The sequence below is a fragment of the Astyanax mexicanus genome, chromosome 23 (genome assembly GCF_023375975.1).
Source record: "Astyanax mexicanus isolate ESR-SI-001 chromosome 23, AstMex3_surface, whole genome shotgun sequence".
NCBI classification, from domain to species: domain Eukaryota; kingdom Metazoa; phylum Chordata; class Actinopteri; order Characiformes; family Acestrorhamphidae; genus Astyanax; species Astyanax mexicanus.
Genome location: NC_064430.1, coordinates 17538454 through 17566414, shown reverse-complemented (window position 1 = coordinate 17566414; position 27961 = coordinate 17538454). Strand labels below are relative to the sequence as shown.

The window sequence follows — 27961 nt, the reverse complement described above, 5'->3', positions numbered from 1 at the left end:
TACATCAGCTCACAGATGCCTTGTCCAGATCGACATCACCCTAAAAGTGATGAGGGAAAAAAGTGCCATCTATCCACCTGAAAAAACCCAACAGTACTCTCTCAGGGCTTTGGCCGCTAATGGCAAGCTACATGACCGGGATTCGAACCAGCGCTCTACCGATCATAGTGGCTGGACCAGTCAGCGCCCCTGCGACCACATTTTTAGTTACCAAGCTGGAGCCTAAATACTAGTTTAAAGGTCCTTTCACACCACGGACAAAGTGAACAAGTCTAGAAACTCTGTAGCACACAAATTTCCACTTTTACCTTTTCTCTGCTCCCTGTCTGCTACTGCTCTCTTTTTCTACTCTTTTTAGACTCATTCGCACAGGTGCTTATACGTGAGGGAAGTTACAGTTTGCAATTCTTTCTGGACACAACCAATCCTAGCCACTCAAAAAAATAGGTACATAAAGTCTCGGTAAAATATGTAATTTAGCTTTGTTCCGTCATATATTTTCTACAACCTAGTTCTCCTTAATTTTCCAACCATTCAGCTGCTACTCAGCTGCATATCCTCCATCACTAGTGATGCCACAACACAAGGAGGGTGAACACTAGCACACGCCTCCTCCGATACATGTGAAGTCAGTCCCCGCCTCTTCTGACCTGCTGCTGATGCACCACTGCCGTGCAGCATCACAGCACATTTGGAGGAAAGCGCAGCGACTCGGTTTTGATACATCAGCTTACAGACGCGTTGTCCAGATCAACATCACCCTAAAAGTGATGAGGGAAAAAAGCCAACAGTGCTCTCTCAGGGCTTTGGCCGCTAATGGCAAGCTACATAACCGGGATTTAAACCAGTGATCTACCGATCATAGTGGCTGGACCAGTCAGCGCCCCCTATGACCACATTTTTTGTTACCAAGTTACCAAGCTGGAGCCTAAACACTAGTTTAAAGGTTCTTTCACACCACATATAAAGTGAAGTTTAGACACACCTTTTTATTCAATGTTTTATTAAAGTCATCCAGGCTATGAAGGAACACATAAGGGAACCATGTAGTAAAATTAAGTGTTAAACAAACTACTGCTACTGCTCTCTCTTTCTGTTTTCTTTAGCCTCATTCGCACAGATGCTTATTAGCGAGGGAAGCTAAAGGTTGTGGTTCTTTGTGGACACAAACAATCCAAGACACTATGCTTTAATTACATTACATGACCCATTACTAAATGCTGAACACAGTCACCTACATGTGTTACGTAGCTCCAGTCTAACAGCCTGGTGTTGTTCGCTGTGGTTTACTTGATGCACAACAAGTTTCTTAGCTGATCCTAGTGGCGTTTTAAACCAGGTCAGCCAACCTCAGTACCTGTGACAGCTCAGCCAGTAGGTTAGTGCGGGTTTAATGCGGTAAGAATGAAAAATGCCTGACCCCAAAAATTACCCAGAAATCTCAGACAAATGCGTCTCAGCTCCAGACAGACTGGGAGAGACTAGACCGTGACCCAGTTTTTAATACTGCATTCAAAAATGTTTTTTTTACAGTTTTACAGCAGGATGCTGCATAATAAAAACTTTAGACTTTAGAACAAAATATGGCTTTTTTTTTCCTAGTGAGAGCCACTTTCATCATGATATTTTGAAGGTTTTTTTATTTATTTAGTTGAGTAGTTCTTGACATAATATGGATTTGAACATTCCTCAAAGTCAGGCTGTTTTATTTAGATCTGCCGGAGTTATTAGCCACACTCTGATAATATTTTATTTTCTCTGTTTTACATAAATCCTGCCTTCCTCCGAGTTACTGACCGCCCACCTGTCTGACCCAATACCGATGGATGTCGGACCCTCAGGCTCTCACGTCCTCTGTCCGGTCAGACTGATGGAAGTTTCTGAAGTCAGCTCTTCTCCATCACCCACCACCCACAGATCAGCTGCTCATCACCCATCTCACTCTCCACTACTGATTATACCCAAGCCATTGGTGGCGCTATTATACTCCTGAATATATAAAACCTATGTGGATGTATAAATACTTAATTAATTTAAAAGCTGTTTGACCAGTGGTTGGATGGTCCCCCCTTAAACGTGAGTCTTGGTCCTCCCAAGGTTTCTTCCTCTTCTTTCAGCTCTGAGAGAGTTTTTTTTCCCTTGCCTCCACGCTCATATTCTGTATTTTCTATGTTTAATGTTTTGCCTGATTCTTTGTCCTGTGATCATGTTTCTGTAAAGCTGCAAAACAAATAAATTTGATTTGATTTGGTTTGATACTCAAGTAGGGCTATTCGCTGTTAACCAGTTCTACCTCTTGATATGAAGTGACTGTGTTCAGCATTTACTAATGGGTCATGTAATGTAATAAAGCACTGCTCTAAACTGTGCATGCATTGGGAAAAAAAAAACAGTGTATAGTTGGACTAAATGATGGATGGTCCTGTTAATGAATAAAGTAGCTAAAGTGTAGGGATGTACAACAAACCGCATTTTTAAAATAATCGCTACAGTTAGGAAGACAATGGTCTCAACTTCAAACCCAGCAGCTCAGCAAACCATCTTAATGCAAATATTTACTATTTTGTTCCTCTAATATAACACTTTTATACTTTCTTAATATTCTGCACTTTAATTTTGCAGTGGATTTTCTTTTTCCATTATTTTTATTTGATACAAAAGTAGACTTGGTAAAGTTATTATTTTATTGACCATCGGTGCATTTTATAATTCATTTGTAGATGCTGACAACTTTTATGGAGATGTGGATTTCATTGTCCAGCAGGACTTGGCACACTGCCCACACTTTAAAAAGTACAAACTGGTTTTATATAATAATCTAATTTTCTGAGACACTGATTTTTGGGTTTTCATAAACAATAAAAGGAATAAACGCTTATAAAATAGATCACTCTGTGTTAGATTTTTAATCTTTTTTAATTTTTAATTATTTACTAAAAATAAAGTAACTTTTCATTGAGATAATTTTCTGAGATGTGCATGTTTAAAAGTATTAAACCAGACAGGAAGGAGTAAAAGAGAGGGTTGAAATAATGAAATAGTAAAAAAGACAAATAGAAAAAGGATAAAAGAAGCTGCATGAGGGATAAACAAGTTTTGGTTGGTTGGTTACGTTTCTAAGCTGGTGTCAAACTAGGTCACATTCACCACTGCTGTGCATTTCATGAGATTTCTGCATGTAAACAAATGGTAAGTTGGGCATTTCCTGTACTTCCTGTAGTTTCCTGTACATCTGTACACTTCACTGTGTTTACAAGTAGAGAACTATTTTAATATCTGCTGCACTACTGAATTCAAAACACACATTGTTTACTGAGAAACCTTAAGCCAAAGCTTTAATCTTGTGCTAATAACTAAATTCCCAGTGCTAGAAAGTTGCTAGGACTTGTGCTGGCACTCAGATATTAGGAGGGTGTTTAAATGTCATGTTATCTTTGAACATTTACCTTTTAGGGAGCATAAAATTACAGTACATATAGTGTTCAATATGTCAGCTGTTTATCCATTATTATTTACAAATTATCTTACATAAAAAAAAATAATTAAAAAGGAATGTTTAATAATGCATATATTGGTGATGAAGGATGGTTTGAATCCCCGTCATGCAGCTTGCCATCAGCTGCCAGAGCCCTGAGAGAGCACAATTGGCCTTGTTCTCTCTGGGTGGGTAGATGGTGCTCTTTCCCCTCATCACTCCTAGGCATCTGTGAGCTGATGTATCGGAACCGAGTCTCTGTGATGCTACTCGGCAATAGGGCTGCAACTAATGATTATTTTGGTAGTCGACTAATCGGAAAAACAATCGCCAGATTAGTCGACTACCAAAATAATCATTAGTTGCAGCCCTATTGCCGAGTAACATCACAGCGCACTCAGAGAAAAGCGCAGCGACTCGGTTCGATACATCAGCTCACAGACGCCTAGGAGTGATAAGGGGCCAGATCGCCATCTGCCCACCCATAGAGAGCAAGGCCAGCTGTCGATTATATCGACTAATAGTTGCAGCCCTACTTGGCAATGCTCCATCTATATCAGCAGCAGTTTTAAAAGAGGCGGTGGCTGACTTCACATGTATTGAAGGAGGCATGTGATATTCTTCACCCTCCTGGTGTGTTGGAGCATCACTAGTGATAGGGGGAGTCCTAATAAGTGGGTTGGGTTATTGTCCTTGTAAATTGGGTAAAAAATTAGAGAGAAAAATCAAGGGAAAAAAGGCCAGCTGTGCTCTCTCAGGGCTCCAGCAGCTGGTGGCAAGCTGCATGACCGGGATTCGAACCAGCGTTCTCCCAAACATAGTGGCAGCGCTTAACCTGCTGGATCACTCGGAGCTGTAGTCAACAATTATTTCCGCCATGTCCTTCAACTTTGCTTGTTGTGGGTATGGCTGCTGTCCCTAGCTTTCTCTTTCTTCTCTTGTTTCACATCGATAGAAACAACTCAACAAGGGACATAAGTTCCCTTCAAATATCCAAAACGTCGCCCTTTAAATGTGTAAAGTGCTGATATTTAGTGAGGAAATACATAATCTGTTGTGTTAGGGCACTTTTGAAGACCTTTTGAAGGTTGAAGTTGAGTGTAAACTGTGCGAGTGTCCCCAGTACTTTGTTTAGCGCTACAAATCAACAATTTGTCAACAATGCACATTTGGAGTCGACCTTTTTTTTTTATACGATTATATCGACTAATCGTTGCAGCCCTACTCGGCAATGCTCCATCTATGTCAGCAGCAGTTGGAAAAGAGACAGTGGATGACTTCACATGTATTAAAGGAGGCATGTGCTAGTCTTCACCATCCTGGTGTGTTGGAGCATCACTAGTGATAGGGGGAGTCTTGATAAGTGGGTTGGGTAATTGGCCTTGTAAATTGGGAAGAGAAAGAGAAAATTGGGGATAAAAATAGAGGAAAAAATAAAAATATATATAAATTAACACTCAACCCGTAGCCAAACACCGCAGGAATATTCAAGCTTTCAAGCTGCATGTGAAGGGATGTAATAATCAGTCTTTGTTGCTTGTATGTTACCAAAAGAAGACGTCAATGATCGCTACCCGAACCCCGAATCTGAATCTTTACCTGACAAGAGAATTCCAGATTTCAGTCAGAAACCAAAGCCAATATTACTCCAATATAGTACAAAGAAATGTAGAGTTTCTAATGAGCAGCAGAACACGGATCACAGTCTTTTGCAGCATTGCACCGTCGCTTGGCATTTCTCGGGGGAGCGTCGGGAGCTAAGATCTTTTAATTAAAAGTCTGCGTCTGGATTCCGCGTGAATATAGAGGCTAGAAAAGGTCTCGCTACAGAGGGAGGCTATCAAACGCTCCTGCGCTGAAGCGATGACAGCTGGGATTTACAATAACAAACCTGCGGTCGAGCGCTGCACAGAGATAGTGAGCATGGAGGCTTTATGGTTCAGATTTCAATGGGCTGCTTTCAATTTCTGTGCGCGAGTGTTCTGAGAGAGAGAGCGCAGAGGAATGTCTTCATTCCACTCAGGAAAGAAGTGAAAGAACTGAATGTCAGCAGAAGATGCAAAGGGGTGGAGATACAACAGCAGCTTCATATGCATCAAAATATATGAAAATATATGTGAACTTTAGTATTGCAATATTACGTTAAGCAATTATGAAACAAAAAAGCATTATCAACTGCATAGGACTGATATGATATTGACAGATTTTCTTAAATCAGATTTAAACTTCAACTAGACTCATGAATATATCATCTTATTCAGAGTGTGTATGGCTATAAATATAGCACACAGTATCCCAATATACAAAGCATACAGCATCACAATATATGGTAATATAGGGCACATTGTCACAATATCTAGAAATTAATGGAACATACAGTATCGTAATATATGGTAAAATAGGTTGCATACACTATCAAAATATATAGTAATTTAGGGTGCTTACATTATCGCAATATATTACAATATATGAATCATATACTATTGCAATATATGTAATAGAGGGTGCATACATTATTGCAATACATAGGAATATATGGAGCATGTATTGCAATATATGGTCATATAGGGCGTACACGGTATCACAATATATGGAGAATATAGTACAGAAATATATGGAAATATATATGCACAACATATGGTAATAAAGGGTACATACATTGTCACAATATATGGGAATGTCCAGAGCATGCAGTATAGCAATATATGGTAATATCGGGCACATATATTATTGCAATATATGGTAATATACGAAGCACACATTGTCTCAATATATGATAATACAGGGAGCCTACATTACTGCAATATAGGGTAATATAGGGCACATACGTTGCCGCAATATATGGTATATTAGTGCAATATATGGGAATAGACGAGTATATAGTATCACAATATATGGTATTATGTATATGGTATATACATTATCGCAATATATGGGAATATAGTGCCCACTCAGTAATGAAATATACAGTAATAGGGTGCATACATTATCGCAATATATGGGAATATACAGAGCATAGCACTTTGCAATATATGGCATTATATAAAGCATACATTACAGCAATATATGGGAATATAGGGTGCATACAGTATCGCAATATATGGCATTATATAAAGCATATATTACACCAATATTAGGTGATATAGGACGCATATATTAATGCAATATATGGAAATATACAGAACAAATAGTATTGCAATATATGGTAATATAGGGAACATACATTATCACAATAGATGGTAACATAGGGTACATACAATACAGCAACATATGGAAATATATGGGAGCATACAGTATTGCAATATATGTCATTTATTTTGTTTGGTGTTGGCGTACAGTTTTCATTCTGGTACGTAAATAAATCTAATATTAAACAGTGCAGTGTTTGTGAACTGCTTGGTAAGGATTTTTTTATTGATAGTAAAATATTCTGGAGCATATATATATATATATATATATATATATATATATATATATATATATATATATATATATTGTCTGATGTATGTGAAGTGGGTAAGCAGATACTGCAGTTGGTCAGTGTTTAGAACGAGAGCAGTGCTCTATTTCACTGGATTGCTGTGTTTCTCTAACTGAGAGCTTCACACTGCTGCAGGCAGGAGGGCAATGTGCTAGCAGATGGTGTGTGTGATAGTAGCTGTGTTGAGAGGCTTGTCAGTAGGTGGACGAGTGTGTGTGTGTGTGTGTGTGTGTGTGTGTAGGGGTTGCGAGTGCCTGTAGATTACAAGGTCTTTTTTTGATCATCACATTTCAGGAGTGAGTCTATTTGAGTCTATTTGAGTCTTTGGCCCAATCCCATTTCTCTTTTGTACCCTACCCCTTGTTTTTGAGTGTAACCCTTCCCCTGAGAACAGATTAACAAGGGGAAGGTGTGAAGGGAGGAAAAGCCTTAAGGAACTCCATAAAGATATATAGCAGTCAGGCCCGAATCAGTTTCTGAATCACTTTCTCTAATTTTGCTATTTATAGGTTTATGTTTGAGTAAAATGAACATTGTTGTTTTATTCTATAAACTACAGACAACATTTCTCCCAAATTCCAAATAAAAATATTGTCATGTAGAGCATTTATTTGCAGAAAATGAGAAAGGGCTGAAATAATAAAAGAAGATGCAGAGCTTTCAGACCTCAAATAATGCAAAGAAAATAAGTTCACATTCATAAAGTTTTAAGAGTTCAGAAATCAATATTTGGTGGAATAACCCTGTTTTTTAATCACAGTTTTCATGCATCTTGGCATGGTCTCCTCCACCAGTCCTACACACTGCTTTTGGATAACTTTATGCCTTTACTCCTGGTGCAAAAATTCAAGCAGTTCAGCTTGGTTTGATGGCTTGTGATCATCCATCTTCCTCTTGATTATATTCCAGATGTTTTCAATATGGTAAAATTAAAGAAACCCATTATTTTTAAGTTGTCTCTTATTTTTTTCCAGAGCTGCCTGAACTCAGTTTCACACTCTGTGAAAGAGACGAGGTGCTGCACATTTTGCCTCAATCTTGTTTAAACATTAATCTAAAATGTACAGTATTTTCACACTATAAGGTGCACTTAAAATCCTTTAATTTTCCCAAAAATTGTTAGTGCGCCTTATAATCCAGTGAGCTTAAGTATGAATTCTACCAGTCAGGTTGTAAGGAGCAGTAAAGACACTCCACTGAAGTGCAGCGTTATACAGGAGTTTCAGTTTAGTTCTCCAGCAGTATTAGCATTAGCCGCTAACTTTGCTAAGCTCTAGCTTTTTTGCCATTCAAAGGTGAGTATTATTGTCCTGTAGCCTGCTGCTAACCCCGGCTAGCACTGCTGTGGCAGCATTAGCATTAGCCGCTAACTTTGCTAAGCACTAGCTTTTTGCTGTTCACTTTGATGTAGGCATCCTTACCAGTGTCATAAAAATGAAAATGTTTATATTAAACTCACCTTCAATTTGCCTTCACAGTGCGGGAAGCCATCAAGCTGAGGCAGCTCACACTTCTCCTGTGCTCCATTCAGCAGATCTGCAGAGAGAGACACCAGAACAATGGATCAGTTCCACTGGAAACGCCCATTAACACCATCAACAGCAGCAGCAGCAACATTTAGAAATTATAATTTATATATGCTAGAAGACTCAACAATTACGTTCACTGATAAACACAGATATGGACAGAACATTCAGTCAGTATTCTGGATTTATGTTATCTGAAAGCTTATGAATATGGATGGAATAGTGCAGTACCACTGGAAATAATAGGGGGCAGTGTAGGCAACAGTTGTGGATCTTATGTGTGAACACTGATGATTTCCCCCAGTGAAATTTCATTAAATCTAAATAGCAATATAGTTGATAAGTCTGTTAAAAGAACTACACTTTGGATGAGATATACAGCTCTGGAAAAAATAAGAGACCACTTAAAAATGATGAGTTTCTTTGTATTTACCAAATTAAAAACCTCTAAAATATAATCAAAAGGAAGATGGATGATCACAAGCCGTCAAACCAAGCTGAACTGCTTGAATTTTTGCACCAGGAGTAAAGGCATAAAGTTATCTAAAAGCAGTGTGTAAGACTGGTGGAGGAGAACATGCCAAGATGCATGAAAACTGTGATTAAAAACCAGGGCTATTCCACCAAATATTGATTTCTGAACTCTTAAAACTTTATGAATATGAACTTGTTTTCTTTGCATTATTTGAGGTCTGAAAGCTATTTATCTTTTTTGTTATTTCAGCCATTTCTCATTTCCTACAAATAAATGCTCTAAATGACAGTATTTTTATTTGGAATTTGGAAGAAATGTTGACTGTAGTTTATAGAATAAAACAAAAATGTTAATTTTCCTCAAACATATACTTTAATAGCAAAATCAGAGTAACTGATTTAGAAACAGAAATGCTCTCTTAATTTTCTCCAGAGCTGTAATGTCCCAGTTTTAATTGTAAAAAACTATATTATTTACATTTTTAGAGATTTGTTTTTATACCACTGACACAATAAAACTACAATAACATAAAAATGCAGTTACAGCCCTTGAAAGGGTCATTATTAATATTTTTTATTAGAAATTTAAGAAAATTAAAAAATTGAGAATAGAATAGAATATTATTATTCATATTTTTAATTAAATAAAACATGAATTAAATAAATTTAATATGCTGTTTTTAAACACTAAAAACTTTTTAAAGACTAATTCCCAGCAATGTGGTTCTCCTCGATAAATAAACACAATATGCACTACTGAGCTCAGCATTAATGTACGACATGATGGATGATTTAAATGAGTGTTTCCATCTACTGTACTTCTGCTCAACTGACGAGCATTCTTTCTGATATACTATTTCAAGCCTGGCACCCGAGAACAGATTCACCGCAGTTCTGACCTGCACTCATTTATTTGTAGTTTTCTTTTCATCCCTTTTTAGTCCCATTCACTCCTTTATTTATTTTTTTTCATCCCTAATTCTTCCTAATCACCATGTCTATCAGGAAATGCACTTGTTGAGAAGTTTACTAGCCATGTTTACTAGTAAACCATGTTTGATTTCGGGCAATAATTATTTAAATAAAATAAAAAAACTACAATCCAACCAATCAACAAATTTCTTCTCGCATTTCAAGTGTTACCATGCTCAGCAGTTTCTCAATAAAATAACTTGAGACGAAAAACAGGAAGTGGTCCTCAATAGAGGAAGTTGCATTTGCGTTCGCATGTGTTAGAAAGTACTGTAATATGAGAACATACACATATTTAATCTAAATCAGCTGTCATCTGTCACAGAAGCAAAGATACAAGGAGAGTGCAGAAAAAACAGCGGGAAAGGTAGGGAAGACAGTAGGAAAAAAGAAAAACTTTGACTTTTATTTGCTTTTTCACAGTATGAACCAAAGATATTTTGTCTTTTGTTTTCTCAGCAACTTTCTACTGTTTAATAACCATCTATTTCTGCATTTCAGATCATTATTGTTGCATATTTTATAAAAAACAAATCTGCTAGATGTTCTGCCAAGGCATGTGTCTTTGTCCTCCTCGATCTTTGAATCTTAGGGTGTACTCACACAAGGCACTCCCCAACTGACCTGCACTCACACTGCGTTTAAACAATCCGTGCCCGAGCATGCTTAAGTCACTCACTGCTTAGCGGGCTTGCCTGCTTTGGCACTTGTTGTGCCAAATTCAACACCCCCACCATGAAAAGCACCCTCTCTCAGGAGCGCATCCTCTTGATAAAAGCAGAAATAATCTGCTTTTTTAGCACCAAAACTCACGGTTATTTCAGTCACGGTTACATACTTAGCACAACACCACCATGTTTGTTTAGAGAAACATTGCGTCACTTACATCATCTTGCATCTCCTTAAGCGGTCCAGGGCACAATTCAATTCCCGGGCACAGTTTAGGAGCGATCACTCGAGTCAATCGAGTCGTGCTTTGGGAAAAAAACGCGCCCAGGCACAGCACAAATTGCCTAGTTTCAGAACACCCCATCTTATGAATATTCCCATCTTTTTTTACATAATTTTCTCACACATTTCTGTAACCATTAAAAAGGGAAATCCTGAACCATAAAATATATTGGGTTTATACAGTCTGCACTCAAATTAAAATCAAAAAAGAAGCTAGAAGAACTTTGAGGAAGATGTAGTACAATGAAAGATGCAAACGAGAAGAACAAACAACAGTTTCCTCTTCTTTCACACACACATAGACGCACACACACCAGACCATGCAAAAATGCCAGACAGAAACGAGTTGCAACATCTAACAGCACAAAAATAGAAAAGCTAAACACATTTACCCAGACGAACAACGCAAATAACTCTCGCCGAGTCAAAAACGAGCTGCAATCTCCTTTACTAAAATAATCACCCGATATCACCACACAGCAGATCACACTGCTTCCATCAGAGGAAAAACATCACACACACACACACACATACACAGTCATTCTTCACAAACACATGCTCCACATTTGTTGTGAATTGGAAAGAAAAGAAACAGCTCTGATTGAGGCTCTTTGGATCCAATTACTAAATGATGTACAACATATGATATCAATAAACAGAGGTCCCCTATACTGGAGAAACACATCCTCATTGTCATCATCATCACCACCATCACCATCATCATCATCATCATCATCATCCACCTCATTGCACTTTAGTTTTCCAGGACTTCCAGTTCTTGGAAAAAAGCACAGCAGAAGAAAATCAGACAATCTCTAAATAATCAAACAGCCTCTTTATATACTGTATAACAGTGTTTCTATTCTTGGCTAGGGATGGGAGAAAATATCGTTATTGCGATATTTTGTGTAATTTGCGAAACATCATTGAGAAACGGCATGAAACATAGGCACTCTAAAGTCTCTCGAAAGTCTAGCCCCCATTGCTTCATCATTCCATATGTTGGCGCTAATCTAGTGAATACGGTAAACCTGTGGTGAATAATATTGGTTGTTAAATTCAATGTGTGCCAAATGGTTACTGTGGTGTTCTATGTGTTGCTTTGTGGTTGACAAAAGGTTTCTAAGGTATTCTAAGTTTTTGATATGCTGTTGCTTAGTGGTTACTTTGTGGTTGTTATGGTGTTGCTAGGTGGTTGTTACGATTTACCATAAGGTTTTGATTGCTAGGTGGCTTTTGTGGTGTTGCTAATTGTTTGATGAAGCATGCCAAGTGGCTGTTATGGTGTTGCCAAGGGGCTGTTATGGTATTGCTAAGTGGTTGCTAAAGTATGCCCAGTGGTTGCTATGGTGTTGCTAGGTGGCTGTTATGGTAATGCTAAGTGGTTAAAAAAAAGGTTACAAATGTATCCTAGATTTTAGCTATGCTGTTGATTAATGGTTACTTTGTGGTTGTTATGGTGTTGCCAGATGGTTGCTATGATGTTGCTAAGTGGCTGCTATGGTGTTAGGTTTTTGTCTTGTTAAACATGGGGGTGGATGAATCATGCTTGGTCTAATCAGGGGAAATAGTGAAGCAACATTCTGGTGAGGTTTTCAGGCTTGGCTGGATGGCGAATAGCAGATGTAGGTCTACAGACAGCAGTGCGGTTAATCTGGGGGACAGGCAGCAGCAGACACGCCCATTTAACACTGGTGACAGTTTGACATAGATACAAGTGTGCACCACAGCGTTACCTAGAACCCTTAACCTAAAGCAGAAACTGGACAAATGACTGAATGTTGAAAACTGAAATGGAGTTTACTACTTTACTATTCACAAGTGCTTTTCAAGCCTGTTATTACCAATATCTGTTCAAATACTATTACATCCAAAAGAGGAGGATTAGGGTTAAGCGTTTCATGAACTCAGGTATTTTATACCCTGTTTACACCTGGTCTTTCATCCGCATTAAGCATCTGGATTATAACTAGTTGCGGTCAAACTACATAAAAATGTGCACAGTGTAAACACACTCAATATGCATTTAAAAATCTGATCACGCACAACCAAAACACCTCCCTGTAGAACTAAAACTACACCTAGTACAACCAAAACACCAAAGTAATTGCTGTACAACAATTTTACATTAAGTTTTAATTTCCTAAAAGGTGAAACGTGTATCTTTGTCACGTTTTCTTTTTAGAATGAAAACCAAGAGGAAACAAACTCAAAATCTAGAACTTTCCCACTCTGAAAGACCAAAAACAAACACACAAACACACACATCTGTGCTCACAGACACTCCCAAACCAGCTGCAAACAAACCAATTCATCATCCACAGATTAACACACAGCACTAGGGAGAGGAGATGGAAATGAAGGAGACTACAGGGGGGAATAGAGAAGGAAAAAAGGGAAAGAGAAAGAGAGAGGAAAAAAGGAAAAGGTAAAACTTTTAACCATTCAAGGGCCCAGGTTTCATGTATTCATGTGTTTTCATTATGTAGAAATGGTATATTACACTTTAATACTAATGAGCACCAAAATACAAACACACCAAACGCAAACTAACATGAACCATCAACCGATCCAACAAACCGTTTACTAAATGGGCCAACAAATTGGCCAACATAAGATCCAGAAGCCAGGCCAACAAACAAGCCACTGAATGGGTCACCAAAGCGGCTAACATAAGATCCAGCAACTGGGCCAACAAATCAGTTATTATACTGTATGAAGAAACAACTGGACCAAAAAGTGAGCCAACACAAAAAGCAACTGAACCAACTGTTCAATGTGTGAATGATGAAAAATTCCAATGAACAGGCCAACAAATTAACCAACAAACTGGACCACAAACAGACCAATGAATGAGCCAATGAATGAGATAATAAGCTATATGATCAGGCCAACAAACTACCATATGAACCATCCACCAAGCCAACAAACCGGACAACATAAGATCCAGCAGCCAGGCCAACAAACAGGCCAATAAATGGGCCAACAAATTGCCCACTAAATGGACAACAAGCGGGCAAACATAAAAACCAGTAACCAGGCCAACAAACAAGCCACTGAGTGGGCCCAACAAATTGCCCACTAAATAAAACAACAAGCGGGCCAACATAAAAAACAGTAACCAGGCCAACAAACAGGCCACTAAATGGGCCCAACAAGCCAGCCAACATAAAAACTAGTAACCAGGCCAACAAACAGGCCACTGAATGCGCCTAACAAGCCGGTCAACATAAAAACTAGTAACCAGGCCAACAGGCCACTCAATAGGCCAACATATTGCCCAACTTAAGGACCAGCAGCCAGGCCAACAAACAGGCCACTGAATGGGCCAACAATTTATTTGCCCACTAAATGGACAAACAAGCCGACCAACATAAAAAACAGTAACCAGGCCAACAAACTCCCACCTAAATGTGCCAACAAATCAATCAACATAAAAAACACCACTGAATAGGTCACCAAATAAACTGTCCAACAATCTGTTCCAAATCAACCCAAACACAACTACAGCTACACGTGTGCAAATTACAAAAATACGCAAACTGTTTGACTGGACCAGAGTGAATTGAATTTTTAGGGGATGCACTTTTTTTACAGCAGCCTTCAGTGAAAATTAGGCCTTGTAGTAAATTCATGTATTTTGGTCACTATTTGATAAGCAGATTTTGTACACACCCCCTGTTTGCCCACATAAAAAAGATTAACCTACTTCAAAACAAAAGATTGAATTAGGTTTTGTGGGGTTTTGAACTACTGCAGCTGATGTTAACTAGGTCTGGAAACAATGAGAAGCTGAAGAGCAGCCCGTGTTCCTCTTCCAGCTCAGAAACTACAGATTCAGACCTTCAGCTATTTCTGAAGAACATGTATTCAAATGAGCTGCTGAATGTTTCAGCCTCTGAGCTGCAGTGTTCACTTAAAAGCCTAAGCCTTCAGCTCTGCATTAATTAAGTACGGACAGTTCTTTCCCTGCCTGTGGCCGACTGGATATCCGTTCATTAAATCCCGGGGATACTTAAATATCAAATTGAGAAGGACTTCATATCTGGAGCATCTGGGTGCGTTCAGTCGTGCTGAAGACTGGGAGCAGAAAGGAATGAAGGCAGATCTAGTGGAGAAGTTGGAAATCATATGTGGAAAACACTCTGGTGGGCCCGGAGGGGGCGTTTACCATTTGATATGGGACAAATCTCACACTGTTATGCCTAGATCTTCTCAAAGAAACGTTTGGGAATATGGCAGTGTGTGTGTGTGTGTGTGTGTGAGAGAGAGAGAGAGAGAGAGAGAGAAAGGGACGGAAGGATAGAGGAATGCACAGAGTAGAAAGTTATAAGACGCACCGTTCAGCTTGATTTAAAGTGTAAAAATCTTTGCTATCGTAACGTTTGGAAAAGTACTCCTTGAACAGCTCGATACACTCAAAATGCATGTATTAATTATCTTAATTAACCATGGCTGTGTTTTGGGCGTAACATGAAATAAACCAATCATCATGTCCCTTCCCATTCCCTACAAAAAAACAGATGCACTCTGACATCAGCAGATTTCTATTTCAATGGTGCAGCTATCTGGACGTGTCAAACTCTTCTCAAGGCCTATGTTGGTAATGCACCTGTGTTGACAATTCAGCTGTGTTGACAAGATAGCAATGACTGACTGTTGATGTTTTCTAGGTTGTTTTCAGTCAGTGGCGCACCTGTTGTTTTCTGCTGCCAAGGTAGCAGTACATCAGAAATTTAAAACAGCAGAACACATCGCACTTTCAGACAGGCACGTCCGTTGGTGTAGATATATTTATTATCACTGTTGCTATTTAAATGAAGGAGGTGTAAGGCTTAAAAATAGACTGTTGGCGGGGTGTAAGATAGCAAAGAGTATCGTGACATTCAGGGTGTTAGATAGAACCCTTAAAGTTATTTATAAGATTTATAAATAAATTTCAACATGATTAAAAAATCATCTACATTCTAAATAGCTCTTTGTCTTATCAATTAGAACTGAATACCGTATTTTACAGCACAACGTCTATTTTCTGGTCTATTTTCATGTCTATTTTTATATCTAAGGCGCACCAGATTATAAGGTGCCTTTTAAGCAACAATAAGAAAGAACAAGGGTGTCTTCATGTTTCTTTTCTAAAGCCACAGGTCTTGCCATATTTCTTGGGGGAGTATGTAATTAAAACTATAATTCTCAAACAAGAAAAAAAGATTTTCTTTCAAAATCAAACGAGTGCTGAATGTTAATCTACACAGATTAATCTTCTAAATACTGTTTATTTGGGTGAGTAAGGTTTATTCAGTTTCAGTTTATTTACAGTAAGCTTCAATTTCCAATTTTCTAGTGTGGTTAGCAGCAGCGCTACACTGAGGAAGCCAGCGCTATCAGCTAGCAGTTTGTCCTTTGTCCCTTAGCTTGTTTTAACACGGTAAACATGCAGTCAGACTACAGTCCGATATACTTACCTCGGAGCGGCAAAAGAGCTAACGCTGTGGTTAGCGGCTAATGCTAATACTGCTCCAGCCTTGGTGCTGGAGAAACTTTACTAAAACTCGTGTATAATGCTGTACTTCATTGGACATACGCCTTATGTATGAGTCTGTTGATTTTTGTAAAAAATTAAAGGATTTAAGTGCGCCTTATACTGCGGGAAATACTAATGATGCCCTCAATATGCTTAAAAAGTTTATTATAATCAATAAAACTAAAAACAGCAGGGGGGGTGATGAGCCCACAATTTACTTGACATGAATTCAGTATTAAAATTTCGGGAAAAAAAAAACAAAAAAAAACTATTTATCCATCTAATAATAACAGTCAAGCAGGAAGGTGGGAGTCAGCTTCATCAACATCACTGTAGTTTTCCATTCCCTATGAAGTGCAGCTGCTACACCTGCCTCTGCTGATAAGCATTCACACCAAACCATCCAACAAACCATACACCCTTTTAAAGACGATAAACTTTCCATTCCTGTTCACAGACCTAATTTTGGAACCCGAAAAGTTCCCAGCTTGTATCTAAATAGGTTCTAGTTATATATATAGTGCGAAGTATGGAGACAAGGGAACCACACCATGAAGTGCAGCCCCGGTTTGTCCCAGCTGGCCTGCGTTGGACAAGCATAAAGGCAACACGAACCTCAGAAAGAGACTAGAGCTGCATTGGGCTGTTACTATGTTTCTTTAAGTTTGTTTTGGGTGTTGACGGAGGCCATTTTTTTTCCTAATAAAGGTACGTTTTGTGTTCATTCGATCCTTGTGTCTGTGTCTCTCTGTGCTTCTGCACGCCCAAAGTCACAATATATGTAAGTGCATTTTGGAAGTGCAAACACAAAGGACGATATCACAATTATTAAAATAATTGAGGTCATATACATTTATTGAACAATAAGTAGATAATGTAATTATCGTGACAGGCTTAGTCCTATGACAAGTTGTGTGATGGCACAGTGTTACAGACACCAAAACATTTGGTTGGCTACTTGGTTTAAGATTGATTATTTTATCGACAGCATCATATCACAGGATGTTATCCTTTTTATCTTATAAGCAGTAAGATTTACCTTCAGATACTGCACGCACAAATTCTTCAGATCGTCACAGCACTGTTTAGTAGATCTTTGGTCTCCACAAGCTAGACTGTATTAACGAATTTGACCGAAAAGATCAGCGTCTTTGTGTGTTGTTTCCAGCTGTTGCTGTATTCTCTTATCATCTTATTCCATGCTTGGCCACAGATGGCGCTACCGTGCTCAAATCCAAGTGAACCAACTGTGCTCTGGCCCACCTATTCAAACAGACCAGGGCACGGTTCGTAGCGATCACACTAGTCAAACGAGCCGTGCTTTGGGAGGTAACAGTGCCTGGGCATGATTGCCTACTGCGAGTATACCCTAATTAGGCAGATCCTGAGAGCCAATTAGATCATATCATGGCTGCTATGGTGTTGCTAAGTGGTTGGCATAAGACCTAGCTTAAAGGAGGGCATATTATGCAAAACTCACATGAGTATGTCCAGCAAAAGCTTATTTACATAAAAGTGACAGAGCCCTTAAATGGCTCATTCTGAAAGGGAATAAAACTGGCAAAAAAAGAGCTTTATCTGAGAGTGAACTTGTTTTGTATATACAGCCAATATACCTATTCTAACTTGTATAAAAATATGTTTAATATGTCCCCTTTAAACCCCTTAACAGTCCAGAATTTTTGTCGATGAGGAACGTTACTGAAAAGCATAATTGTAATTGTAATAGAAAATATTAAAAAAATATTTAAGTAAATCTGCTAATGTCCAAATATAATGAATAAAACTACAAAATTGTCTCTTTCCTTAACTTCATTTTAAAATTAATATTTTCCTGAATACAAATTAAACCGTTAGTTTCCTTATGTTTGTCTAGTTTTACATCTATTTTCAAAAATGCTGAATTTGAATTGATTCCTGTTACTGATCTGGATTATTAAATGGAGTAGAAAGAAAACAGGCAGCTTCTGCAAGTGAACTGTAGGAGATTTCAAAGCCCTCAAATTTTCAGAATGTAAATAAGTTATTTTAATAGAGAAAAAAATACTGTAAAAAGGGACCAGACAAGCCAAAAGTCAAGATTTCGGATTCTTAAAAATACAAAAGTGCCATATCTATTAAAACACATTACTAAAAATAAACAGCAATCTGCAGAAATATGATAAATAATGTGTTAGGTATGAGAGCTTGCCTCGGGCATGGACATATTCCTGAGCTCGAGATATTTTTATCAGTAGAGCACAGTAGAGTCAAATCAACCAAAAACAAAGGCAAAGCAAACCCCTTAAAGCTCTGACTAAGAGAAGACAGTAAGGGCAGATTTAATAGCTGTATATTTAACACACCCCTACACACACACACACACACACACACACACACACACACACACATGCAAACAGGGTGGATGATTACAACTCCTTAAATTAGCATGTGTGTCCATTCATTTACTGAGTAGACTATATTGCCAAAAGTATACACAGTACAGGCCAAACGTTTGGACACACCTGTGTATTCTTAGTTATATTCTCGTTTCTTCAAAATAGCCACCTTTTGCTCTGATTACTGCTTTGCACACTCTTGGCATCATTCTCTCAATGAGCTTCAAGAGGTGGTCACCTGAAATGGTTTTTCAACAGGAGTTCCCAGAGGTGTTTATAGCACTTGTTGGCTCTTTGCCTTCTTCACTCTGTGCTCCAGCTCACCCCAAACCATCTGGATTGGGTTCAGGTCAGGTGACTGTGGAGGACAGCTCATTCATTGTTAAGTACATAAAACTCCACGTGTGTTCATTCATAGTTTTGATGCCTTCAGTGAGAATCTACAATCTAAATAGCCATTAAAATAAAGAAAACGCAATAAAAGAGCAGGTGTGGCCTATACTGTAGTCACAAAAAATCTAAATCAGGTCTCCGAATTCAGGTATTCCAGTCATTCTATGGCCATATGGGTTCAAATCTGTAAAGCACGCTGCCTGGCAATCCAATAGATAAGTCTGAGTTTGGTGTATATAATCCCCCCTCTACCAAATTTTAAACTTGAAAGAATGCAAAGCATGTGTAAAGTACTACCTAAAGCCCAGAGAGCATACAGCAATGCCTCTAATACACAAACGACTCTTTATGTACCTCAGACAATAGACAAACCCATACACTGTACGTAAATCACGCAGTAACTTAAAAACATGTAATTAAGCAAGTAGACACCCATTCTATTGTGGCACAGTGGCAGCTGATCTCTTTCTAAACACTCGCCTACTCATGACCTGCTCAAACTATGGCGATGTGTAAACACTGTGACCCTGATGAGATCCCACTCTCACACACACACTCACACTCACACTCACACACACACAGAGACTTAGGTAACGATGAATTTCAGAAAAGCCTCTCAGGTTAATTAAAACTATCAAAACAAGACCGATGGTGATATTTCTCAAAAAGCCCCCAAAGACAGACAAATCAGACTAATAGAAGCTGTATATGAAGTCTGGATATACTGTTCATATTTTGTGGGGTGTATAAGTTTATGTTTTCGTACAAAACCAAAATGTTAAAAAGCAGAGTTTTAACACACACTACAGATTAAATATCATAACTAATTCTCTCACTCTCAAGCACAAACTAGCAGTCAGGAATGCATAAAAAGATCTAATACAATTTTAGTTCTAATCATTTTTGACTTTTTTGGCTATTTTGAGTGTGCCCCGCCCATTCATTGACCAATCAAGGTGCATTTTTGTTGTCCACAGAGAAGCAAACAAACTACATATACAGTGCTGTAAAAGACATATTTTAATACCAGACACTACTATCCAAGTAGTGCTGGGCGGTATGGCCACGTTTTTTTTTTTTTTTTGCATGACTGGGCTTTAATATAGGTTGTGAGTTACTGTACTGTTAGGAATATATATAATATAAAACACTAAGGCTTTAAATTAAGGCTCTGTTCACTATTGGGTTTACTTTGTCCCACAAAATTACACAATATATGAAGAAATCAGACTTCATTAACAGAAAAAACAGCTGAAAAATTTAAACAACAGACTTTAAAAACAGATACGCTAACAAATTTAACACGGCTCCCTTTACAAAATTAAATATTTTAATAAATAGTTCCATAAACACTATAAACAAACCTAAAATACTCAATGTTTAAGTACTCAAAGAGATATTTCTCAAAAGTTCTACTGCACAATTTAGTGTTTGCACCCTAAAACCCCTAAAACTTGATTGTTCCACCCTTGGAAACAACAACTGCAATCAAGCTTTAACGATAACTGGCAACAAGTCTTCACATCTCTGTGCAGGAATTTTGGTTCACACTTCTTTACAGAATTGTTTTAATTCAGACATATTGAAGGTTTTTGAGCACAAACAGCCTGATTATGATCACGCCACAGAATTTTAATCAGACAAACGTAATTCAGAGGTGGATTTGTTTGTGTGCTTTGGATCATTGTCCTGCTGCAGAACCCAAGTCGCCTGAGCTTGAGGTCATGAACAGATAGACAAACATTCTCCTTCAGGATTGTCTGGTAAAACAGCAGAATTCCAGGTTCCTGGTTCAATTACAGCAAGTTGTTTAGGCCCTGAAAAAGCAAAGCAGCCCCAGACCATCATACTACCACCACCATGTTTTCCGTTAGTATGATGTTCTATTTCTGAAAATTTGGTTAAGTTTTATGCCAGATGTAACGAGACAAACACCATCAAAAAAGTCCCATTTTTGTCTCGTCAGCAAACACAATATTTTCCCAAAGTCATCAAAACGGTAAACGTGAGACGGCCCGTTGTATTCTTTTTGGTCAGCAGGATTTTTTGCCATAGAGAAGTCTCTTTCTTATTATTGAAACATGAACACTAAACCTAAATAAGAAAATAAATTAAATTAAATGTTGTTCTGGCAGGTTGATTGTAATTGCCTTTTTCCCCTCAATAAATAAAATCATAATTTAAAAACAGCTTTTTGTATTTATTTGTCTTTTGTGTATTTTAAGTTGTCTTTGTTTGATAGTGATAAAGTTAGTTTGATAAAAAAAAGGTAAGTACAACAAAAATGAGACAAAATGGGAGGGTCGAGCGGGCTAAGTGCTGCCACTATGACTGAGAGATTGCTGGTTCGAATCCTGGTCATGCAGCTGTATTTATTTGTATTTTGTATATTTTAGGTTGTCTTTGTTTGGTATTTAAGTTTGCTTTTGATAATAAAAAAAAAGGTAAGTTTAACAAAAATGAGACAAAATGGGAGGGTCGAGTGGGCTAAGTGCTGCCACTATGATCGGGAGAACGCTGGTTCGAATCCCGGTCATGCAGCTTGCCATCACCTTCCAAAGCCCTGAGGGAGCTCATTGGCCTTGCTCTCTCTGGGTGGCTAGATGGCGCTCTTTGATCTATGATCTATGGCGCTCTTTGATGTTGATCCTAACCGCTGCCTTTATCACCCAGCCCAATGCAAAGCATCAGATGCAGCGGCGTAAAGAAAGCATGCTGCTTCGCGTGCTTTCATCTGATAGAAAGAATAGTCTGGGTTTGGCGGTTGCCAGAAGAACGGTTACTTACCTGACTGCATTCTGCAATGCAGAATGCAAGTTTGGTAGAGGGGGGATTATGGTCTGCGGTTGTTTTTCAGGAGTTCCAGTGAAAGGAATTCTTAATGCTTCAGTATACCAAGAGATTTTTGACAAAGTTATGCTCCAAACTCTGCGGGAACATTTTGGGGACGGCCCCTTCCTGTTTCAACAAGACTGCACACCAGTGCACAAAGCATGTACAAAGTACTACCCAATGCCCAGAGCACACAGTAATGCCTCCAATAGGTGCACTATCAATAAATGTCTATTTTCTGATCTAATGTCACACATTCTTATAACGTGCATTATGTGACACTAGAAAGGAACAGGGGTGTCGCCACGTTTTCCTTTTAAATCAGTAAGCTGATGAAATGAAACCCTTTCTTTTAAGGTCAAAAGAGCACTGAATATTTATCTACACAGATTTCTCTCCTGAAAACTGTTTATTTGGGTGAGTAAAGTGCTTCCATTTATTTAAAGTAAGCTAAGATTTGCAGTTTTCCACTAAGGCTAGCTGCAGTTAGCGGCTAATGCCGCACGACAGCGCTACACTGAGGAACCCTGAGTGTTTCTGTAAGCCAGGGTGATGTAAGGCCGATAATACTCACCTCTGAATGGCAAAAGAGCTAGCACTTAGCATGGTTAGCAGCTAATGCTAATGCTGTTCCAGTCTTTGCTTACTGCTCCTTACAACCTGACTGATTAAATTCATACATAAGGTGCACGGGAATAAAAGGTGCGCCGTCGATTTTTGAGAAAATGAAAGAATTTTAAGTGCGCCCTATTGTGTGAAAAATACGGTACTAGCATTTTAACTTGTGATTATTCGTGACTGTGATTATACACAGGATAAAAATTTCAGATAAAAACTTTCTAAACTTTTAAACGACCTTGAGCCAGCCAGACCTTCCAACTTACCAATGTTATGCAATGGTAAGCAGCAATCCTAACCACTGCTTTTATCACCCAGCCCAGGTACAACACACACACACACAAAGGACATTAAAGGTCAAAAGCTCAAGAGATTTGTACAGAATTCTGCAGAAACCTGCATAGAATACAATAAAAACCTAAAAACAAAAATTCCCGGCTGCTTAGAAGTACAGGCCTCTCCTCCAAAGCCATATAAAAGAGACAAACTGCCCCTTTACACTTTCATCATCAGACACAACTGGGGCAGCGCACCACTCTGGGGAAGAAGAGTGAGTCGATCCAGCAGCCGAAGCTCAGAACTTCAGGACATTAAAGGCAGGATAAAAGAAGCAAGCTCAGGAGCTTCTCTTTCTCTTCTTGTTGGCCTGAAAATAACACGGCTAGCTTTACATTCTGCTGATCGGAATTCCAAAATCCAGAGACAACTGCTTCATCAGGAAACTGTGTGCACCTTAAAAATGTGTAGCATGGTAAATTTAAGGTTAGCAGCATACCGGTTTAATTAGCTACTATGCTAATACACTAAGCTGCTTTAATGATTACTTGCATCATCAGAAAACCTCTACAGTCTTCCACTGCATAGTTTAACTTACCATACAGAACTCATTTAGAGTGATTTCATACCTGAAAGACTGGACTAAAGTCTGCACCAAAGTTAGTTTTGGTTTTACATTGCAGTTCAGTTTGTTTTTTTTGCACCCCCTTACAAACTCACTTACCTGTAGAATGTGTAAAACTAACATGCCTTGTAAAGGAGTCAAAATAAAAGCTGCTGTATTCTCCTGCAGCGAGTCAAAGCAGAGTCTACGGTACAGCCTGCAAGGACCAAGTCTTGATGAACCAATCACAGTTTCTAAATCTAGGTCAAATGGCGCTTAGTTACAGGGAGGTTGGTAAGTTCTTAGGGAGGTGTGTCTCAAGGTACATCATACAGCATAGATTTGACACAAGCATTGAAAAGCATTTAAAAAATGGCTTCGAAGACTTTTCTCATCAGTAACCAGATAACCCTCTTAAGAGTACATCACACATTCCAGCACTCAAACGTATCAAACTTCTTGATCGCCCCTAGTCCATGGTGGCTGAAGATTAAACTTAAACTTGACACGTCAAGCATTCTTTCACTTTTGCACTTGCATGTCAGGTTAAGAAAATAACTAGTCAGACAAATGCTAGACACTGTGTGTGTACAAATACATACCTACCTGGATTAACATTAGAAATTAATCTACTTAAAACAAATAAAGTCTAAAACATACCTTGCAAAGGATTTAGAGTAAAACTGCTTTATTCTCCTGCGACAAGTCAAAGCAGAGTCTATGGTACAGCCTGCATCGCAGGCACATACCTAATGCTTGGTGAACCAATCACAGTTACAAGATCTTTGTCACACGGCGCTTAGTCACAGGGAGATTAGTTCTGGAGAGGCGTTTCAAGCTACATTGTTTAGCATTGATTCGATCCACAAGCATAAATTGGCCTTACAGACTTTAAACATCAGTAACCAGATAACCCTCTTAAGAGTACATCACTCATTCCAGGAGCTCAAACGTATCAAATTTTTTAAAGCCCCTATGATCCTGTGTGGCTGAAAACGAAACTGAAACTTGACACGTGAAGCATTCTTTCTCTTTTGCACTTGCATGTCAGGTTAAGAACATTATATATTAATATACTATAGTTAAAATAAATACAGTTTAAAGTATCAATCAAACTCTCTTATCTGTAGAATGTGTAAAACTAACATGCCTTGTGAAGGATGTAGAGTAAAAGCTGCTTTATTCACCTGTTACGAGTCTAAGCATAGTCTACATTACAGTCGGCATGGCAGAAATATACCAAAGTCTTTACAAACCAATCACAGTTGCTAAATCTATGACTCATACAGCATAGATTTGATGCAGAAGCATAAATTGGCTTTAAAAACATTTAACATTAGTAACCGGATATCCCTCTTAAGAGAACATTACTCATTCCAGCAAGCTCGAACGTATCAAAAGTATAGAGACACATACACACCTACCTGGAATAGTTTTAGAAATTAATCTACTTAAAATAAATAAAGTTTAAAATATCAGCCAAACTCACTTATCTGTACAATGTGTAAAACTAACATGCCTTGTGAAAGATGTAGAGTAAAAGCTGCTTTATTCACCTGCTACGAGTCTAAGCATAGTCCATAGTACAGTCGGCATAGCAGGAACATACCCAAGTCTTGGCGAGCCAATCACAGTTGCTAAATCTACGTCACGTGCCGCTTAGTTACAGGGAGATTAGTGCTGGCTTTAAACAATATCACAGATAGAGAGAGGCTGGAAATGATTATGTAAAATGAAATATGACAGATTTCATCGTAACCTGCCTGAACAAAGCTCACTCACATGTTTCCCATTAAAACGAAGCCTCTCAACGATACTTTTCATTCTTTCCAGCTGGCAGAGCAAATGAAATGCAGTGCATGTATGAATGAATAAATCATGGAGAACTGGTGATGCTGCTCTTTAAAGCGCTGATCAGGGCCCGGTGAGCCACAACAAGAAGAGGCTTATGGGAATTAGAACAAAGCAACCAGACTCCGCCCATTAAAATGCACAGTACGCAAGTTCGCCGCGCTCTCAGCTGACTGTGAGCTTATGCGCAGTGCTGTCGTAAGAGTTTTGCTGGGGAAGAAGCTGTGAAAACAATTTAAATATCGCATAATTACATCACTACATACAGTGGCCTTGCTGGTTTACAGTACAGAGGCAGTACTTCACCTGTTCATTTATGCTAATACTTGTGTAAACCACTCTCTGTATAGAGTAGAATATTACTCATGGTCAAATGACCACTATACCTGAAGTACTCAGGAATCTGACACACATACAACCATCACTACTGTTTAAAATGCTCCACAACACATTCAAAGAATATTATCTGCTTAGCCACAGGTCTGGATTACATCTACAGGCTCATTCACACTTCCTTTATACACAAACCTGCACATAAATGAATACAACCGTTATTGCCCACATATTTCTATGCATCTGTATGTTGGCATTATTTTTACACACTACCACTACACTAGAGGGCAGTTCAAACAAGATAAAAAACAAACAAACATCCTGATAGCAAGACACTCCAACCTAGCAGGACCATCACAACTAGGGCAGGGTATCGAAATTTGCTCTCTCGTGCTGTCTCACACTCACTTGCGCTGTCTCTCGCTCACTCGCAACTCTCCTTCTCTTGCACTGTCTCTCCAGTTATCTCTCCCTGTCTAGGGCTCGGTCTCTCCCCCTCTCGCACTGTCTCTCTCCAGCTGTCTCACGCTCTGTCTTTCCCTCTCTCTTGCTGTCTCTCCCCCTCTCTCACACTCTCTCAGACTGTCTCTCATTCTCTCGCGCTGTCTCTCGCTTACTCACACTATGTCCCCTCTTTGCTTAATCTTACCTCTTTCATGCTGTCTCTCCCTCTCTTGCTCCGTCTTTCCCTCTCTCGCTCCCTGTCTCGCTCTGTCTTTCCCTGTCTCTCCCTCTCTCATGCTCTCTTTCCCTCTCTCGCGCTGTCTTGCCCTTTCTCGCGCTGTCTTGCCCTCTTTCTTGCTGTCTCACCCCCTTTCACGCTGTCTCACCTTCCCTCTTGCTGTCTCACCCTCTTTCGCGCTGTCTCTCCCTCGCTCATGCTGTCTTTCCCTCTCTCGTGCTGTCTCTCCCTCTTTCGCGTTGTCTCTCGCTCTGTCTCTCCCTCTCTTCCACTGCACTGCACTGCACAGTGCTGCAAGTCAAGTGCGTTATAGCTTTACATAAAATAAAAATAGCATTAATTATAACATAATTATAAAATAAAAAAAGGCATTGAGAAACAGTCGCCTACATCGCAGACTATTCTCTTGAGCCTGACCCAGAAAAAGTGATAGGAGATCTCAGCCCGGCGCAACCCGTCCCGAGTTCAGGTCAGCTTTGGGCAGAGGATGTAAGCTCTAGTGCAAAATACAGTATGTGCTGTGTGGAGTTCTGAGCATTGAAGAACAGGGTGAATATAAATAAAGTACTAAGAGAAATAGATACAGGGTCTACTGTCTGTCATTAATTAATTAATGCTATTATATGGTACACAGAGCAGATGAGATGGATCATTAGAGTTAACTGTGATATTGTGACTATATACTGTATTGTTGTACATACAGTATACTGTAAGTGCATGTTGTCCATTCAGCAGGAAGTAAGTTAGTTAGTCCCTATAGATCTAAACACACACAAAGCGTTTGGGTATCTGCGCTCCGTATCTGCTCGGAACGTGCTATCTGTTAATTCTGAATAATGTATTCGTATTCGGTTGCATCCCCAGCGTACGCGCACACTATCCGCCTTCTGTCTCTCGCCCTCCCTCTCTCGTCTCCAGAGCGAGCGCCAGGGCTGGAGGTCGTGCCAGCAGCAACATCCCCACCTTTCAGCAGCGTCCGGAGAGAGAGAAACGGACACCAACACACACACACACACGCACGGGCACCGGCAGATAGGCCAGAAAGAGAGAGTCCATGAGATAGCCTAAGAGCGAGAGACAACCAGAAACACAGAGAGAGTGAGAGAGAGAGAGAGATCTGAGGTAGCGATTAGCTTCTGACTGCTGTCACTTGCGTCACTGTTTGTACTAATGGCGTCAACAGGCGTCACTTCTCTGGTCGCATCATCACAACAGACTGTGCTGTCCACTGTGGGTGGTAATGCCTTCTAGTACAGTATAGTATACTGATACTAGAAAAGTATATCAATACTTCATCAACTTAGGAATGCCTAAACACATTTGCACAAACCATATACAGCTCTGAAAAAAATAATTAGAGACCATTTAAAAATGGTATAAAGTTATCCAAAAGCAGTGTGTAAGACTGGTGGAGGCGAACATACCAAGATACATGAAAATCGTGATTAAAAACCACGGTTATTCCACCAAATATTGATTTCTGAACTCTTAAAACTTTATGAATATGAACTTGTTTTCTTTGCATTATTTGAGTTCTGAAAGCTCTGCATCTTTTTTTTATTCCAGCCATTTCTCATTTTCTGCAAATAAA

General features: G+C 39.0%; 1 protein-coding gene across 1 annotated transcript in view; it reads right to left on the bottom strand.

Moving 5' to 3' along the window:
- The window catches only part of mgat5 (alpha-1,6-mannosylglycoprotein 6-beta-N-acetylglucosaminyltransferase), a 168579-nt gene that overhangs the window by 72321 nt on the left and 68297 nt on the right, over window positions 1-27961 (bottom strand). Inside the window, exon 4 of the mRNA XM_022668210.2 lies at window positions 8416-8492. Coding sequence (XP_022523931.1) covers window positions 8416-8492 — 77 coding nt within the window. The remainder of the gene's footprint in view (window positions 1-8415; window positions 8493-27961) is intronic.